This window comes from Triturus cristatus, chromosome 9, assembly GCF_964204655.1.
Source record: "Triturus cristatus chromosome 9, aTriCri1.1, whole genome shotgun sequence".
NCBI lineage: Eukaryota > Metazoa > Chordata > Amphibia > Caudata > Salamandridae > Triturus > Triturus cristatus.
In genome coordinates this window covers 678,864,024-678,884,166 of record NC_140592.1, presented here as the reverse complement: position 1 = coordinate 678,884,166, position 20,143 = coordinate 678,864,024, and the positions used below count along the sequence as shown (strand labels likewise).

General features: G+C 46.7%; 1 protein-coding gene across 1 annotated transcript in view; it reads left to right on the top strand.

Moving 5' to 3' along the window:
- LOC146798487 (calpain-1 catalytic subunit-like) overlaps nt 1-20,143 on the top strand; it is a 224,882-nt gene that overhangs the window by 165,208 nt on the left and 39,531 nt on the right. Inside the window, exons 8-9 of the mRNA XM_085625759.1 lie at nt 1,040-1,125; nt 1,473-1,547. Coding sequence (XP_085481885.1) covers nt 1,040-1,125; nt 1,473-1,547 — 161 coding nt within the window. The remainder of the gene's footprint in view (nt 1-1,039; nt 1,126-1,472; nt 1,548-20,143) is intronic.

Below are 20,143 nucleotides of genomic sequence, written 5' to 3'. Positions count from 1 at the left end.
AAAGAGGAATGGCAGACAGGTGAGGCATTATCCAAATGCTGGCGCTTTTGGAATAATGTTTCTAGAAACTGAATTGCAACACTATTTGGGCCTTATCTGAAAGGGTACGTTCCTGCACCAGAATAGTGCTGTGTTAAGGTTACAATCTTTTCACTTTGCTGTGAAAAGGAAGACCTGTCAGAGTACATAAGCTGAAGAAGCAGACATGATTTAAATGCATTAAATAGTGTCTGTGGGAAATGTAGCACATCCCAGCACTTCAAACATTATAAATGTAGCATTTTTAAAATCTGTCATTTTGTTTAAAATAATATAAATTTCACAGAATAAAGCACAATGTATTCCAGACGTTTCTTTGCAGCTAGTACTATAAAAATACTTTTTAAATTACATTCAGGTGACCCACATGTCTTATATGTTACTCTGTCAGTCCGTCAATAGTCCACTTACTGTTAATTCATTGGAGGGGTGTTTATGTGTCAGTAGAACAAACAAGCAAAGTAAGGAAGCTCTTGTAAACATGATTGGGGTGGTTCCAAAATTCTCCAATGATGCATCTTTCCCTTTTACACATTTTTAGAAAGTTTTCCTTTCACGATTGATATCTGTGTTGAATACAGAAATTACTAATACGAAAACACTTCCACAAGCATATGATGTCACCAACAAAGCTGTTGTTGCTGGTAGTGAAAAGACTTTGGTGCAGTACAAAACATCGAAACACAAGAGGGAGACAGTTCTGATTTAGCTCACGATGGAAGATTGATTCAGCGTTCCTCCAGAACACATTTGAGATACACCTGTGTTATACATTCTTTCCTGGAGGGAATGTGTAAGTCAAACATTGTATGGCAGAATTGGGGTGCATGAGGGACCATTTGGGTTCTAGAATCAAATTTTGCTCTTCAATTCTCCTGACATTGTTCTGTGTCTAAGACACTCTCTGGGTACTCTTCGTAGTGTTTACACTTAAGAATGCTCCAGAATCCGTAAATTGATATGACTGTGCTAAAATCTGATAGCCTTTTTTGTATTTTAGGTGAATTACAGAGGGCAGAATACTAGCCTAATTCGCATGCGTAACCCTTGGGGAAAGGTGGAGTGGACTGGGCCCTGGAGTGACAAGTAAATAATAAAGGGGAAGCAAGATGTATTGGCTAATGACTCCGCCTTGAGTGCTCTTCTCACTAGGAATCCCTCTTGTCTCCCTTTCACGTCCTACATGTATGACTGGAGTACACCAGCTCCTCCAAAGAACCCCTCTGAATTGTAAAAGTAACCACACATACTTTTGTGCTGTGAATACATTTCTAGTTCCCTGACATTTACAAGCTTTAGTGCAGCTATCTGAAAAGAACTCATCCAAGTGCTTGTATTCCCAATATATCCTTAAAAAGGGGGCTGGTGGACAGGAGGAGGGGGAGAGGAAGAGCTCTCAATAGACTTTTTTATGTTTCCCTCATTCTTCTCAGCTCCTCTGAATGGAATTCCATAGACCAATCCGAACGCGGCAGCCTACTGAACCAAATGGAGGATGGAGAATTCTGGTGAGCACTTTTGTCAAGTGGAGGTGTCTATGTTGTGACAACCATGTCGTAAGGCATAAAGGCAAGGTTGAGAGTCACTGAGAGGTTATACTTGTACATTACATTTATACATTACTTGTGCAAACGTGTGGAAACGTCTGTGCAAAAGAATACTTGGAATCGTTTGCCATCTTTTGTTATACAGAGAATTCAAATTGCTAATAAGGTAACAATTTAGGGTACTCTCAAATGTAGAGATGGTTATACGATCTGTTAAATCAATCATATATTTCTTTCATTGTCAAGTTTAAAAAGTTAATCTGCATTTTCTAAACTTTTTTTTTCCAATGGCAATAATGGAAAATGCTGTGAATGCCCAATACGAGATGCAAAATGTGACATTTCAGTTCACTTATGAACCACAAGTACGCCCACTTCCTTAAAGCTACCTCTTCCTCTGTTACAGAGTATTGTATTGCATTGTAATTACATTTATATAGTGCTTACTACCCCTGACAAGGCATTAAAACGGTTTTTCGGCGAGTAGCACGCTACTCCGGAACCCATAAAAGGATTAGTGGTGAATTAGTATAGTGCAATATAAAATTAGTTTGAGCCGTGGATATGTAAGTCTGATACTTGGATTGAGATGGAAAGTAGATGGATAGAAGACGGAAAAGGTTGCATTTATACAGCGCTTGCTACCCCTGATGAGGTGCTGAAGCACTTTTCAGTGAGTAGCATGCTACTCAAGAACCAAAAAAGTATGAAATTAAGTTGAGCGGTGGACATGTTGGTCTGTTATTTGAATTGAAGAGGATAGTGGAGGGATGGGAGAGGAATGCCTTTGAATTTTTATAGTGCTTGCTACCCCTGATGAGGTGTTGAAGTGGTTTTTTGACGGATAGCATGCTACTTTGGAACCCAAACAGTATTAGTGGGGAATTAGTATAGGGAAATCTGAAATTAATTTGAGTGTGGACATGTTATTCTGTTATTTGGATTGAAAAAGAATAGTTGAGGGATAAGTAAGGGCCTAAACTTTGCCCTCTAACAATACTGCTTTTCCAACACGTAAACAACTCCCTCTCCTAGCCAAAAAACGAGTGTTACAATCCCTTTCCAAACACAGCTTAAACAACTAATACCAGATTACTGCAGTCTAGAGAGCTGGAGTGCCAGTTAAGGAATAGGTGCTACAAAGGAATCAAATAAACCACCAAAAAACAATCCTTACAAGCCTGCCCAAAATATGACCCAAAACAACTGATGGACGGAATGCAGAATAAATCAAACATTCACCCTCAGTCACAGATCAAGTTTAATCCATCATTCTTTTGCTCGCCCCGCCCCTTCATTTTAGACTCCGCCATATGCAAACCAGTCTTGACCCTCCTTCTCATGGGAACAGTCCAGCCTGAACTGCCAAGCCAGGTCCTCCCTGTACTGGAAAACGAGCATCCTGGGACCAGTTTCGGGGTATCACCCCTCATCAGCCAGGCTAGCTTGAATGGTGGCCCAGCGAGCATGGGGTCCACATTGGGCATACCCACCCCACTTAGAGCAAGAAATGCTGTGGCAACAAATAATTAACGAAATGCTGAATAAATGAAACATTCACCCCCAGTCATGAGATCTGGGTTAAATTCATTATTCTTTTGATCACTACGCCACCCCAGTTTGGACCCAACGATATGGAAATCAGTTTTAACCCTTCTCATGGGAACTGTCCAGCTAGAACATCATGACAAAGGGGTATACTCCCTATACTTTCTAATCCCCAGTAAGGACGGTTTCCTTAAGCCCGTTCGCGACCACAGGCCCCGCAACAAGTATATCCTGCAGCCCTGCCAAGTACCACCCATCAGGCGTCGGACTAACGCATTTCACTGTGGTGGTCCGCATCGTCACAATGAAATAAAGTCATTCATAGTAGGCATAGCGCCTCCTCGCTTTTAAGCCGTAAGCGCAGCTAATCATGCACCCGGCAGGCTTTGGGGGCTCCGACTGAGCTGCTCTGCAGCCTTAGCTCAGCTGCTGCAATGTAACAATTTAATTTGATTCCGGGCTCTACGCGCCATTACTGATTATGATTACACAGGACTGACCATGACGTCAGGAGAGAGGCAGTGCCTAATGGCTACTACCAAGACATCAACCAATTCTGGTCAGGATGAGTTCTTTTGTGCCATAGACTTTAATAGGCTGCCGACCTGCGGGACGTCATGCTGCTGTCTGCAGCGGTGCCAGCGAGTGGCTGCAGTTCCTGAGATAAAGTCAGGCTCAGGTTCTTGTTATTGGCAGGAGGCTGAATGTGTACACTAAGCAGCATTTGCTTCTTCTGCTGCTTTTGGGCAGTCTAGGCCTGGTTAGAGCTTCTTATCATTGTGGTGGGGAGAAGGCCTTAAATAACTTATGAGGTGACATTTGTGTCAGAGGTTGGCTCTCTGTGTCACATGACACCAAATCACCAAGGCCGATCCCTAGCTGCTTCCTGTTGTGTGCTTCATGTGAACTGTAACACTGTGAATCCTGACTTGTTAATCCAAAACACTCAGCATGCTGGGATTAATAATTTTCTCTTTTCCTATCATAATGTATGGGCATACAAATCCCAGAATACAAAGTACACCTAATTATAAAAAACAAAAGTCTTGTGATCAATTGGGACCTTTAATTTCAGGTGCTATGCAGCAATTTCAAGATCTTTTTAGAGTTTCTCGCAGCTCGGAATGGAGTAATTTGTAATATTTATCCGTTCCATGGACTTCATTGCTTGGTTTTACTCATGAGAAAGTGTCACTTGGAGTCGTTGGAATGTCACTCATAATTAGACTGAAATTATGAAAAGGTCTCATAGCAATCTAAAATCTTGATGGCTATGATCCTGTCCGAGCACTTCCACATGGTTACACTCCAGGATGTCCTGCCCCTGCTACAACAAGGCGACTTTGTGACCGCCCTAGATCTGAAGGACGCCTAATTCCACATACCCATCCACCTGGCTCATCGAAGATGCCTGCGATTTGTGTTGAGTGGCCAGCATTATCAGTTCAAAGTGTTACCTTTTGGGGTCACCACAGAACCCAGGGTGTTTACCAAGTGCCTAGCTGTGGTAGCTGCTCACCTCAGACATAGCAGCATTCATGTGTTGCCTTAACTGGATGACTGGCTGATCATGAGTGCTTCTCAGCATCAATGCCTAGCACACACGCTGGCCACCATACAACTCCTTTACAGCCTAGGATTCACTATAAATGTGACCAAATCTCACCTTCACCCGTCCAAGTGCAGCCCTTACTTGGGCCATTCTCGACTCCCATGTGGGGAAAGCTTATCCCAGTGCTGCAAGGGTGCAAGCATGCTAAATGTTGCTGCCTATTTTCCAAGTAGGCTAACAGTCTGGACTGAAATTAGCCTACTAGGCATGATGGCCTCCTGCTTTGCCATAGTTTCTCGCACCAGCTTACACATGCGTCCATTACAGCAGTCCCTAGCGGCATAAAGGTCTCATGCAGAGAGTCATTGAGAAGGATCTAGTGTTGATCTGGGGCTGTACTCATTGCTCTCTGCAGTGGTGCAATGCAAACAACCTGTTGAAGGGACAGCCTTTTCTTGACCCAGTTCTGCAAGAAACCATCACCACAAATGCCTTGCTCACTGGCTGAGGGGCGTATCTACAAGACAACACTGTCCATGGGGTGTGGGCTCCTGCACGCTAAAGGTTGCACATCAATCACCTAGAACCGTTCGCTATCCAACTGGCCCTCAAGGCATTCCTTCTCATAAAGTGGAAGGTAGTTCCGATCCGGACAGACAATACGAATGCTATGTCCTACCTGCAAAAACAGGAGAGCGCACTCACTCCAATTGTGTGCATTAGCAGAGGGCATTTGTTGTTGGGCAATACATCACAGGGTGCATCTGTTGATTCAGTACATTCACGGGATAGATAGCAACTTGGCAGACCTGCTCAACAGGACACCTCAACAAGTCCATGACTACGGACTTCACCCCTAAGTCCTACTCCTGTATTTCCTTCAATGGGGGTTCCCTCAGATAGATGTTTGCCACTGATGAAAATGGAAAATGCCCAAGCTTTCCTCCGGACTCCGACACTCCTTGGGCAATGCACTATGGATGAATTGGCAGTAGTGTTGCTCTTCAACACCTGCACTAGCCTTCCCTTGATTGAAGGAAGATAGGCTTTCAATGCCAGTTGAATCGCCTGGAGCTGCAGCAGGTCGGTCTCTGGCAGAGTCTGGGCTTCACATCAGAGCTCTCTGATCTCCACCTCTCCCAGATGGCTGCTCTAGCCCAGGAGTGATGCATCTGTCACCACTGTGACCTCTGAGTTGGGAAGAGAGAGGTCTGTGCCATTGACCCAATCGCTGTTCGTGAGCCACCACTGCAGGTCGCTTGCAGTTCCCTTTGACCGTGTGGATGTCGGGTGAAGGGGTGGATTGGGCTGATCTCTGCCTTTGGGTCCAACAAGGCTTGTGGGAGTCGTGCTCAGGGCCACGAAAGGACTTAGCCTGCCTGTCGTAGGTGTCTAGGGAGGAAAGGACACGGCTGCTAGCCCCTGCCATAGCCATGTAAGGAAGGGGTGTAAGGTGGAATGTGGCTGTCGGGCTGCAGAGAGCCCCAGCGACCTAACTGTGGCCCTGCATAAATCTCTCCAAGGCCGAATCTGCCAGGTCTCCAAGGAGGGGGATTCCATCGAAGGGCACGTCCATGAGCGAGGCTTGGACATACCCGAAAACCCAGTATTCCTCAACCGGACGCGACGTTGAAGCACCACTGAAGAAGCAATGGGTCTGCTCAGTAAGCCAGTCATATCCAACCAACATCTTATTGTTTACTTTGCTGTATCTTGCCCATCCGCAGTAGCTTGGGAGAGTATGGCCCAGGCCGCATCTAGGACCATAGGCAGCACTTGCGCAACTTTATTCACACAGTATGGGAATAGCAGCCAAATGAGCACGCGGTGTTAAACCATGGTGCTAGGCAGGCTCTTGGAAGAGAAAATTTTCTTACTGACGATATTCAGTCTCTTCGATTCCCTATTGTGTGAGAGTGCCATCTTTCTTGCATGGTATGCCCCTACTTTTTGCTGAAATGCTGAATGTACTTTGACTGAGTGTGCCCTGGACTCCTGCCAATCAGGTGCCCAGGGCCTATGTTCCTTCCCTAAAACACAAAACAAAAATTGGCAAACCCTGGCCACATGTCAGCCCCTGGTAAATGGTACCCTAGGTACCCAGGGCCTTGTGACCAGGGAAGGCCTCTAAGGGCTGCAGCACTCATCGTGCCACCCTTAGAGGCCCTGTACCCTTACACACACACTGCCCTTGCAGGCTGAGTGTCTGGGTACAAGACAAAACAAAGTCGACATGGCACACATCCCTGTGTGCCATGCCCACCACCTACACTGCCATGGCATACAACAGCCACCCCTCTAGCTGGGTGCCCTATGCCAGTGGTGTGGGCACAGGAGCAGGACCCCTGTGCCCCTACAGTGCCCACGTCCATTCCTGGGCACTGTAAGTGCAGTGCTGCCATTTAAGAGTATATGGTGCTGGGAGCTAGTCAAACACGAACTCCACAGCACCATAATGGCAACACTAAAGACTGGGCAGTTTGGTATCAAATATCTCAGTACATTAAACCCACACTGGCATCCGTGTGGGATTTAATGTACCAAGCACCCCAGAGGGCATCTGAGAGATGCCCCCTGAAACCTAACCTACAATCCACGTCTGTTCTGAGGCTGCCTAGGCTGCCACACAGCAGACGTGTTGCTGGACCCCTGGGTAGGAGAGCCCCTGCTCTCCTGGGTCTGCAACAATGCACATCCTGGGCGAGGTGCTAAATCTCCTCCCCTAGGATGGGCAGGGGGAAGCTTCAAAGGCATGCCGCCTCTATGAGCTTCCCCAGGCCACTGCAACCCCCCACTCTGGCAGTAAGCTTGGCCGGAAACCCCAAATAAGGACAGGGTATGTGCCAGCCTGCCAACCCCACCCCTCAGGTGGGGGAGGTGAGGTGAAGCACATCTCCGGGCTCTCGCGATCTTGAAGATGGGAAGCCCTGCCCAATCAAGACTAGGCTACTGCCCCCCTCCCTCAGGAGAGAGGCAGGATAGAGGGTGTACCCACCCCAGGACAGGGACCCATTGGTCCCTGCCCTTCACCTACCAGTAACGCCCCTAAATCTAGTATTTAGGGGCACCCTGAACCTTCCTTCCCCAGATTCCAGATTCCAAAATCCGAAGAAGAGTTAGAAGAAAGAAGACCTGCCCTGCAGCTGCTAAGAAGAGGAAGACACCAACTGCTTTGGCCCCAGCCCTACCGGCCTGTCGACCCTTGAACCTGCTCCTGCTCCAACCCGGCATTTCTTGTGGCCAGCAACCTCACAAACCCCGGAAGACCTGGCTACCTTTTGGCTCTAAACCCCTGGGACTCCCATGAGTAGAGGTTCTACTCAAAACCTACTTCTAATCCCTGGCAGCAGCCCAGAACCGCGAACCCAGCGCACACTGCACCAGCCAAGCCTGGCCTGAGCCGGAGTGAACAAAGACCACGAGGACGACCCCACGGCGACTGTGACCCCGAGTCCGGCACCCAAGGACCTCCCTCGACACTCCAGAAGAAGCCTGCAGCCTCAGAACCAGGTGCCCCCCCCAACCGCGATCACCAGAGGGTAAGATTTCCCGACACAAAAAGGCACCCCTGCACCTGGCGCCCCGCGGCCCCCTGTGCCCAATCCCGGGATACCTACCTATCCTCCAACTACCCAACTTGCCTCTCGAAGTGGTGGTGGACCCTGAAGAATCTTTGTCCCTGAGCTTGCAGTCTTTTTCTAAACCGGAGATTTCCCATTGAAATCAATTGAGGGCCCGAAGACTCAAAAGCACCCTGCACCCAGCCGCCCGAGTGGCCCTGGCAGTGCAACCTCTACACCTATCTACTTCCCCACTTGCCCTGAGTAAGTGACCAGGAGCCCAGCTCCCACAGCCGCGTGGCCTGCTAGTCAGCAGCCACCAACCAAGGCCCCTCTACCTCTCATAGGATAACATTGGGCCTAACTCTCTCTGCACCCGGCCGCCCTTGTGCCGCTGAGTGTGAACCAACTGTACCTACCTGACCCTGGGAGACCCCTGAGTCTATGCCCAGAACCTTAACTCTGCCAGTCGAGTACTTACCTTTAAACCGATAACTCCATTTTCTCCATAGGGTAACATTGACTGGCTTTTCCTGAAATTTCTTCTAAGTGTGGACTTTTCAAAACTTAAAATATTCACCAAAAATCAGCAGAGTAACGAAAACGAAAATACTCACCTGCTCTTAGATGAGCTCTCAGTGCTGGATCTTGGTGCCCAGCACTGACTCTGAAAAATACTTACAACTGTACTTACCAGTATTCCAGTTTTCTCCCATAGGAAATCAGTGACTGTTTTTCTGTGAAATGTCTTCTAAGTTTCAATTTCTGCAATCTTTAATTATTCTTTAAAAATCATATAATATCTGAAAACGTAATTACTTACCTGTTTTGGAAAAAGCTCCCAGTACTGAGTCTAGGCACCCAGTACTGGATTACAAAAGTAACGAGAACATACTATAACTGCAACTTGAATTTTCTGCCATAGGGAATCATTGACTGTTTTCTATGAAATATTTTCAAAGTGCCAACTTTTAAAATAGCAAAATATTGTCTAAAAATCATCACAGTAATTAAGTCGACTTTTATCACTTGATTCCAAGTACTGACCCAGGACTGAATCTAGGATCCAGTCCTGGAATTCCAAAAGTAATCCTAAAAGTAATTTGTGGCAAATAACTTGAACTTCCATTGAACTCAATGCATTATTGTGTTTAAAATTGTGTTGCCTATTGCAACCACTTGTAACTTTCTACAAAAGTCAATTGCATATTGCAAAAGTATTTAAATAAAGCATCTCATTCTGAGAGTTTATTTTAATACATATTGTTGGTTCTAAAATAAAACAAGCATACATTTTTATATATATAAACCATTGGCCTAGAGTTCAGTTATTGAGTGTGTGAGACCATTTGCTGGCTGAGTGTGTGCAACAAATGCTTTACACTGTCCTCTGATACTGCCTTACTGCTCGACCAAGCTACCACTTTAGAGAGTAAGGTTATATCTAACTTTAGCCTCTGCCAAACCTCTGGGGACTGTGGACCTGTACACCCTGTACCTATTTGGGAACAGTATATACAGAGCCATTTTCTCACACCTAACTGGTAGGGTACGTGCAGAGATTGATTCAAGGAATTGAGACCTGGACTAACAGGCACTTAGGGGTAGGTTGATGGGAGAGAAAGGCTGTGCCCCCAGGAGTGGTTATATGCACATGAGTGCCTGTGAAGGGCTTGGCCCCGAGCAGGACATCAGTGAGCGCTTCGTTGAAGGGTAGTGTGGGTTCTGATGGGGATATCCCCAGTTGAAGCTCCTCTGTCAAGACATTCATTTTGATTTGAGCAATGGGCAGCTGAAGGTCTAGGACCTCCGCTGCCAACTGGACCACCATCGCAAAGGAAGCCTCTTGCTCCATAGCCACTGTGGGAGTAGAGAGGAAGCCAGTGTCTGGTGAAGTGTCCAGACCACTGTCAGTCTGGTCCTAATGCCAGTTGTCATCAGTCACAGAGTCTGCTAGAGGGTCAGTGGAGACATAGGGATCCTCAGATCTTCTCCATTCATTTCCCCCAGCAAGCCCTTCAGTGAAATTGGCCTCTCTGTCTCCAATTCAGGCCATGTGGGCCTGGTTGGCACTAGAATCTACGTTGTGAGACACCGTTCCGTCTCCTTATCGGAGTCCGGGATCTAGATGGGTTTGGTGGTGCTGGGAATGGCACCACTGAAACAGCCTCGGCAGGAGGTCACGAAGTCACAGCTGGGGGCGATCTAGATTGAACAACGGATCCTAAGGAGTAGACTGGCACCGAGGTTGGACCAGCCGGTGGAACTCCATTCCAAGACCCTCCGGAACCCATGGAACCCAAAGGTGCTCCAGAGGGATTTCACTGCTGCACAATGAAGCTCATGGCCTTCTATAACTCTTGGAGCTGGGTGGGGGTTGCTCTAGGAAATTCAGAGAAGTGCAGAGCAGACCTAGTTTCTGATACCAGCTGCACAGATACCACCTGTAAGCGAGGTAAGGATTTGTGGTGTCGTTCCCTTGCATTGTCTGTGAATGGGAGCATCGCGGATAAGTCAAAGAGCTCTTCCACTTACTGGACTTCCTCTTAGGGACCTACCTGAAGAAGTGCTGGAGTGCGATGAGAACCAACACGAGTGACTGTGGGGTGGTCCTGAGACCTCCCACGCAAACAGGATCTGTAGCAGCACAGAGTTGCTTTGTGAGCGGCTAAGACCTTCATGGCACACTTGCGGATGGCCTTGGGGTTCATAGTCTTGCACTCCGCACACAACTAGGAGTCGTGGTCCCCTTCCAGGCACCACAGACCTACCAAGTGAGGGTCCAGCACTGAAATCTGTAGATGACAGGCGATACAAGTTTGAGCCAGGTGGGTTTCTTCGGGGTCATCTCAGAAACAAAATGTAAAAAAAGACACCCTGGAGTTCGTCAAAATGTCGAAAGAAGTCGGTCAAAAAAGTGACTGAGGGGAGCTTGATCTGAAACTGCGCTGATGGTGAAAAGAAGAACGAACTGAGGTGAGCGCACTGGGGTGGTTCTATAAATACAGCGCATGCTTCTCCCGGCTCATGATGCCAACGACATCACGCGGAGCCAAACCACACCACCTACCAGCATGCAATGGGCTTGCTCAAAAAGTTCCGGATCCAGTTTGAATCTGGGAAATATTCTGAGGTAACGAATCTGCGGCTAGAAGTCTCTATCAGATAAATGTGGCTTTAGTCTATTTAATTATTTATAGCTATGATCATAGTCCTTAACATTGAACTTGTACAGGTGAGTGTGTGGTTACTGGTTCCTCTTATCAGTGCATTAGAATATATCATCAGATTAGTTACATATACCAGAAGGTGAGAAATCGGGCTAGGAAACTTAAAATGCAAGTCTAATAGCAAAGACTGATGAGAGGCGAGAGGCTGACGTTTCACAAGTCTGTCTTACAGCTACCTTGGCTGCTGGACACTCAACTTGCAAAGGTAAAAACTCAATCTGCTTCTATTTGCCCCATAACCCATAACGTTCGGTGGCGCTAGAGAGCAGAATGCAAGCGATAGAGCGGAGCTGTGAGGAGCCGAGAGCTGTGAGGGCCGAGAGACGCCTGAGGAGCCCAGTGGAACAGCGGCAGCAGGCGGCCCCCAGGCATTCAGATTTTTGCATCCCATACCCGGCGCGGCGGAGGTGAATCAGCGGTAAGAGGCAGAGGCGGAGGCGGGTGGAGGCAGGTGGGAAGGGGAGAGAGAGCGTAGCTCCACGTCCATCGGCACACAGCCCCGCCTCGCCTCTTATTGCTTTGGGACTTCGAGGACTCTAGCGGGGGCCCAGGGGTGGGTTAACTTAACAGGCCACTTCTGCCCCCTGTTTAAGTGTCTCTGCATCATCCGCCCGGCACCCTCCGCTTAATACTCTGGTGGCTTTTCACCATCACACGCAGCACAAAGTGCAAAGTGCAAGAGAGCACACCTTGCTGGTTTTTTAAAAAAAAATTTACTCACATATTTGAAATAGTTTCATGTGCAATAATGAAGAAAATATGTTGGTGAAATAAAATATTTGGAGCAGTTTTTAAAGAGACTGAACCAAGGTGCCAGATTAGCAACTGCCAGAGTTTAAAGTTTAAAAGAAGTTAAAAGTCTAAAGGAGAGGAGGAAAGCAGCAAGGCAGACCTTTAGCAAAATAGCAAAGTGAGAAGGAGGGAGTGACCTAGCGGCCTCAAGGAGAAGGACTGGAGGAGGAGGTCTGGCTAGACCAGGTTCAGCTTTCGACTACTTCTTGTGGAGCTGACTGGAGTTTGGCTGGAGCTAGGCACAACCTACGCCTACTTTCATTTGAGTAATTGCTAGTAAAGGCCATTTCGGATCAGGTTGGAAAAAAACAACAAAGTGCTGCCTGAATTTGGAGTCAATCATGGGTTGACTAAAAGCTGTCTGGGTGCGCAGAGCTTGGAGAAGGAGGGGTGAGTAGATTCGAAAAACCAGTTTTTGCACTGCACACACCAAAGAGCAAGTTGTATCAAATTAGTGGCATATGAGTGGCATAAGGAAAAGGTAAACTAGTAAATAAAAAGAAAAGGAAAGACAACTTAGTAAAAGTGCCCGACACAACAGATTAATTCAAGCTCAGAGGGCATGAGGTCAGGAAAAATCCGGCAAGTACCTACTCGTAAAAGTAGGAGGAAAGTGCTCACAAAGGATCTAACGCTGTCTGCAAACAAAAGTAAAACAAAAGAGGAGCCCATACTACAAAAAAAGACTTTTAACTCCAGAACCATTAAAGTTTAGGGGGAAGAAGGAGAAGCAGAAATTCCACTTTGTAAAGGATCCAATGGCTGCAATTTATGCATCCACAGAAGAGGCGTTCGGCTTACAAAGTCCAATAAAACCGATAAACTTGATAACTCCCAAAAAATCAAGAGAAATAAGTCCTTTACACTTGGAATCACAAATAAATCAACAACAACAACAAACAAGAAGAAATGGACAGGAAAAAAGCGTAGGAGCAGTTGATCAAGAGAAAACATCAATTAAAAGATGGTTGATAAAAACAACAGCGCAGATGCATCAATCAACGATTGCGCAAGAAAAAAGGAAGGAAGAAGAAAGTGGAGAAAGTGAAAAAAGGCAAATAAAAAAAAGAGATTCAGGCCAAACCAAAACCCAAGTCAGTTCTCAAAATTTAGAGTGGTCAAGATCCTTTTCAATCTCCGAGGAAAAAGAACTTACTGAAGTTATAGAACGTAATACACAAAAGGAAGAGGTTTTACAGGCAAATAGGCAGGGGAATAACCTAGAACACGACCCGTTTCATAAAAGGAAAACTGGGGAGGAAGGGGCTGCCTCAACACCTATTAAATTCTCATTTACCCTGGACCAACGGGAGGAACAAAATAATGAGAAAAGCGGTCAACCCCAAGAAAAAGTAATAACAGAGTCGCCAATTACGATCTCATCAGTCAGCGGAATTGATTCAATATCGGGGATTTTGACGCAACCTAACAATACAGTACTGACCACTTGGAGTGAATCACTGCTAAGAACTCTACAGCAAGCAATTGACATCTTGAATTTTCAATCTGATAAATTAGAAGTTCAAGTAGATTTAATGAACCTGATTGCAGTACACATAGCAGGAATAAATACATAATTGGATATAATCACCGCACAAATTACTAAAGGAAACAATAAAGATGCTCGAATTGAATACAAACCGTCGGATCAAAGTTGCAGATGCAGCCAGATAATCGACAAATTGGAGTCCATTCCTGAAATACTGACAAATTTTGCGTGTTGCACAATCTTCAGGAAATACAGGAGAAATACTGTCATTAGAACCAAATGGAGGAAAAATTAAAACCACAGGACCAGAAAAGATGAGGCCCGTCCCTCCGCATGACGAAGGTATAAAATCAATGGAAATCAAGGAAATAAATGAGGATAGCAATGGACAAAGTGGAAATAAAATAACAGCTACACACAGTTTATTAGTTAATCAAACAAAAAGACAACGTAAAAGAGCACGGAAAGCCAGAAATTAAGATGGCAGAAAAGTAATACAGGAAAAAAGTCAAAAATATGCAATATTCACCCAAAAGTCCAATAAAAATAGCAATGACCAGGGTGGAAATACCACAAAGGTAGAGTTAAATAGCCCAGGAATGAACACATCAGATTGTACGGGGAGTCCCAGTACTTCGATGCAAAGCAAAAACAAGTCACCAGAAACTGTCCACAGGAAAACACTTAGTGACATGAATGTGGGAGTAAAAAACACATAACAAAAAGGCAAAAAAAGAGACTGAGGAAAAAAGGTTGGAACATAAATTCGTAACAAAAAAGCAAGAAGTAGAAATTAAGTCAGTGGAGCCACAAGTATTAACACCAACATAGAAATAAACAGGGAGCAAGTAAAAATAAGTACAAGGAAATCAGATGTTGAGATGCCAGACCAGTCAAAAATGGCATTTTACATCGCTTGGCCGTGCGGCATTGTTTAAGATGATGTCGCTGCCACGTTTCCTATATGCTTTACAGAACACGATGGACGTTGTCCCGGCGCGCTACTTTCGCGAGGTGGAGAGTCTGCAGCGCCACCTATTCTGGGATTGGAGGCCGCGTATCGCCCTTGCGAAGCTGACACTCCCGTGGTATGACGGGGGGGTCGCCCTCCCAGACATCAAACGGTACTACTGGGCCTCCCAGCTGGCCGCGATAAACCACGGCCTTTACGGGCCCGCTCTAAACCCGGCCTTTGAGATGGATAAACTATTACTGCCGGGTGGTGACTATAATCGGGCGCTTTATTCTCGATCGCTCGACGCGCGTCTGACGGGCCCTATGCGGGTCATGGTACGGGTGTGGCACGCGGCAAACTTGGCGATGGGGTGGAAGGATCGATTGACCCGGGCGACGCCACTGTATGCCTCTGAGCGGCTGGGCTCCCTGTGGACCTCGAAGGGCTTTGAGAAGTGGGACATGATAGGCATCAGCAGGGTGGGCGATCTCTGGACGAGGGGGGGATTCAAAACGTTCGATGTGCTGCAGACGGAATTCCAGTTGCAGGACAGGGAGTACTTTCGATATCTACAGGTCCGTCACGCGCTGGTCTCCGTATTCCCGGATGTTGCCTCCATCCGGGAGTACTCCCCTCTGGAAGATAGTGCTAGATGGGCATGTGCCGGATGGCACGATTTCCTTGATTTACAAAAAGCTCATTAACGATCGCTCGGGACTGTTGACTAGCCTTCGTGAGGCGTGGGTCGCTGATGGATTGGAGCTGGACGACGAGGACTGGGTGTCTGCGGTGGCCTCCCCGAAAGAGGTGGCCATACCGGCCCGCCTTCGCTTCGTCCAGCTCAAAATACTCCATAGGGTCTATGTTACGGGGCCGGGTCTGATGCGTATGGGATATTCCGTGGATGGGTTGTGTAAGCGTGGATGTGGTTCATTAGGGACCTTCGTCCATATTTTGTGGGAATGTCCGGAGGTGGCGCGATTCTGGCGTGGTGTGCATGCGGTGTTGCGGGCGGTCACACATGTGCCGCTGCTTCCTGAGGCGAGGAGGTGTCTGCTAAATGTGTGGGAGCCGACTGATTACTCAGTGCCGCAGACGTGGTGGGTGACTCTGGGCTATATGGTGGCCAAGCGTGACATAGCGCAATTGTGGGGCTCCCAGAGGTCGCCAACGATCTCGGCATGGAAGGACAACATGGATTGGTGTATGTTTCGGGAAAAAGTGGTGTATGTCGCGAGAGGTAAGCCTGGGAAATGGGTGAAAGTGTGGGGCCCCTGGAACTCCTACCGTGGCGGAATTTGTACCCCGCCGCTGACGCCTGATCTGGCACTGGCCCAGTCTCCCTAGTCTCCTTGTCTCCTTGGTTCTGGGTACTGAGTCCACTTTGTCTCCGCTCCGGCCTGTCCCCCCCTGCTTTTCCTGTGGATCGGTAGGGTCCTCCCCAGGGGAGCTCATACTGCTGCTTCGACTTCTTGCTGCCTTGTGGATTTGTTTGTTATTTCTTACATAAAAATGGAACCGCCATCTGGGGGGTCCGGACTGTGTGGCCGCCAACGTTTTTTCTTTCCAACTCCTGTGATCTCTCTCACGCTGCAGCGTGTGTTTCCCACTTGTATTCTATGCTCTTATTGTTTGCTAGCGGCCGGCCCGAAGGTTGTAGGCCCATTTTTGTATCTCTTTTGACTTCTGTAATAAAGGTTTAAAAAAAAAAAAAAAATGGCATTTTAACATTAGATCCAACAGGATTGCAAACAGAGTGCAAAAAGCATTAATAATAAAATAAAAATTACCTTGAACAAAGACGGAAGGACATGTAAACTACCAATTGAAAGGGAAGCTTCAACGGAAAATGCTTGGCAAGATATAAGCCAAAAAATATATATATTTTTTTTTTCTTTTTTTTTTTTTTGTCCGGCGAGAGACGTTCTCCAGGATGATGATGTGGGAGGAAAGGGAAAAATATGCGAGGGCTCACGACCCCTCGGAACTCCATCTTAAACTTGGAAGGCCTTTCGAAAGAGACCACCAAGGCACCTGGAGTATGATGGCATAATCATCGGGCCCGGGGAAAAAAGAAGAAGAAAAAGAAAAAAAAAACCCCCGGAGGCTCAACGGACCAATTATTTCCACTGGACCAACAAGTTCCAAAAGGAGAGGTTGCGTTGCTGACACGTTCTGGCCATATCCACCTTTGATGTATCATATAAAGACTCTAGCCAACCTGCGTGTGATGGTGCCTTCTGGTCTACCCAGAATTTACAAATCTGCCGTCTAGCCAGCAGAATTGCATAAAACAGAAAGCGCTTTGCCTGGCCTGTGGTATTGTCGTCCACCCCAAATATGATTAACGGCAGAGAAATAGGAGTATTCTTCTTAAGGATAGAGTCCAAAGTGATCTTAACTTCCTCCCAAAAGGTGCTGATAAATGGACATTCCATGAACATGTGAACATCGGAGGCTGCAGGAAGATTACACTTATTACATGATTTTCCGGGCTGGTATTTAGATAGCCTCTGAGGGGATAGGTAAGCTCGATGGGATAGGTAAGCTCGATGGAGGGTAAACGGGTGATTCCGCCTCAACCAAGCCGGCTTAACCAGTTTATACAGGAGAGAAAGATCTTATCCATATGTCCTCACACTGCATCCCCGTGGGCCCTCCCCACTGTACATCGGGTAGAGTGAAGTCCCCATCCACCTCCTCCAAGATGGCCCAGTACCAAAAGGCTACCTCTTTCCCCCCCACTTGTCTCTCTACCAACTGTTCTTCCAGGAGGCAACTCCTCCCCAAGTGTGTCTTTTTCCTAATCAGTTCCCGGGACCAGCTGGCTAACTGGATGTATTTAAATCTGGAAAGTGTTGGGCCAACCTTCTCATATAGCTCCTCCCAACCCACCAATGCCCCCTCCACCAACAGCTGACCCCACCTTACTATCCCTGCCTCTCTAATAGGTGTTGCAAGACTATCCCTCAGACACAGAGGAAGCCCCGGCGAGTCCCAGATTGGGGCAAACCGAGAATAGTAAGGCAACCCCACCCTTTCTCTGATCGCTTTCCACACATTGGCCAAGGATAATAAGATCTTTAACCTCACCTTCTTGAAGAATTTCCGGTCTCCAAATTTAAAAAGAAAACAGTCAGGTGACAAATCAGCCCCATTCAGCATGGCCTTAAACATTTTACCAATCGGTGCACTTGATGGAGCCTTCAACAACATCCTGGAGTACGATAACTGAAATGCCCAGGCATTGTATTGTAAGTCTGGGAGTGTGAGCCCCCCCTTCTCCCTCCTCCTTCTCAGTTTTTTCCAGGCTAGTCTGGTGGCTTTATAATTCCAAATGAAGGAGTTTGTCTTGTTGACATTTATAAATTTGTTTCTGATCAAAAGCTAGAGAGATGGTATTCAAAAGAAACGTGTACTTGGGAAGGATGGACATTTTTACTAGACTGACTCTCCCCAAAATTGTCAATGGAAGAAAGGCCCAAGCTTTTAGTAATGCCCGACATTCTCGTGAAACCCGTTCCAAATTGGTGTAAGCGATTTTACCTAACTCCTGGGTGATCCTGATTCCCAGGTAGCGCATAGATGGAGTAATGGCCAAGTTTGAGGTTTGGATGTTCCAGGTCATTACCTCCGTCTTTTCTTCGTTGATTTCATATCCCGAAATCGGCCCGAATTCCTTAGCTCTATTGATAATAACGGGGAGAGCCTGCACAGGGTCCGATGTATAGACTATTATGTCGTCCGCATAGAGTCCTATCCGCTTAGCCCAACCTCCGAACTCAAGAGGGAATGTTGTTATCATCTCTCAATATTTGAGCTAAAGGTTCTATATACATATTAAATAGGAGGGGGGAAAGCGTACAACCCTGTCTGGTACCCCTCGTAATTTTAATTTGTTCAGTATGACCTCCATTGACCAGAAGTCTGGCCCTTGGGTAGTTGTAGAGAAGCGAGATGGCACGACGGAAGTTATCGCCTAAATTAAATCTTCTCAGCACCACGGCCAAGTAGGGCCAATTGACCCTATCAAAAGCTTTGGTGGCGTCCAGGGTGAAGGTGGCCAATGGGAGACCGAATGAGGTGGCAATATCTATTGCTCCGACCAAGTCGTGGGTAAGATCTGCTAGCTGTTGCCCTCTTATGAATCCCTTCTAGTCCTGATGGATTATTGAACCAATCTCCCTCCCCAACCTTCCCGCAAGAATAGCCGCAAAGATCTTATCGTTGTTTAGGAGTGAGATTGGTCTGTAGGACCCGCAGTCGGCCGGGTCCTTGCCAGGTTTAGGGATCAGCACGATCGTGGCCTCATTCCATGATTCTGGCGGTACCATGCCATCTAAGAATATAGCGTTAAAAAGGGCAGTCAAAAATGGAACTATAACTGAACCCAAAGCACTATACACCTCCCCTGGAATGCCGTCTGGGCCTGCGGCTTTCACTCGCTTCAGTTGTTTTATGGTGTTACTAACTTCGACCTCGGTTATTTTGGTCTCCAAGTGATCACACTGGACTGACGAAAAGGTAGGGAGGTGGGCCTGGTCTAACCATACCTCCCTGGCCTCCCTAGCCAAATGGTCATTGACAATATCCTCCTTGTAGATGTTTTGAAAGAACTCCTGAAAGGCGATCCCTATTTCTGTGGAGGTGGATCTGACCCTGGCTTCCCCAACCATTTTTATTTCTTTAATATTTTTCTTGGCCTGGTCAGTTTTTATTTTCCAGGCCAAGAATTTACCGGCCGCCTCTCCATATTCAAAATGTGAAAGCTTAGATGCCTCCCATCTCTTGGCCACCCTGTCCTGAAGTAGGTTTTCAAGCTTTACCTTCAGCGCTGCCCGCTTTTCCTGTTCCTCTGCCGAGAGTGACCCAAATTTCAACTCTATCTGCCTGAGTTCCTGCTCTATGTTGGTGACTGCTGTTCTATAAGCTTTACACCTATAAGAAGCTCTGTTTGTTATGCAGCCTCTTAGGAAAGCTTTCAATGCTTCCCATACAGTGACTATTGAAGCTGAGTTTATATTGATGTCCAAAAACATGCATGCCTCAGCAACAAGGAAGCAGATTTCATCTTCTTCAAGCAGAATCGTCCGATCAAAGGACCAAGAGTTTTGCCTACTCTGCTGATGGTGTGACAGGGTGAAAACAATGGCAGAATGGTCAGAGAGGTGAGAGGGAATGTATGTTACATCCTTCAAGTCATCCTTCAGCTTATAACTGAAGAAAGCGTAATCAATTCTTGACTTGTGTTTGTACTTGTAGTTATGAAAAGAGACCCCTGGAGTATTACCCTCTCTCTGCCTCCATTCATCCACCAACCCCAGATTCGACAAAATAGATGTAAGAGTTTGCCTGGATTTAGAGGGAGTTATTGCTCTTGAGTTAAGATTTGTCCAGCTTGGGATTTAAGACAGTATTAAAATCTCCCACC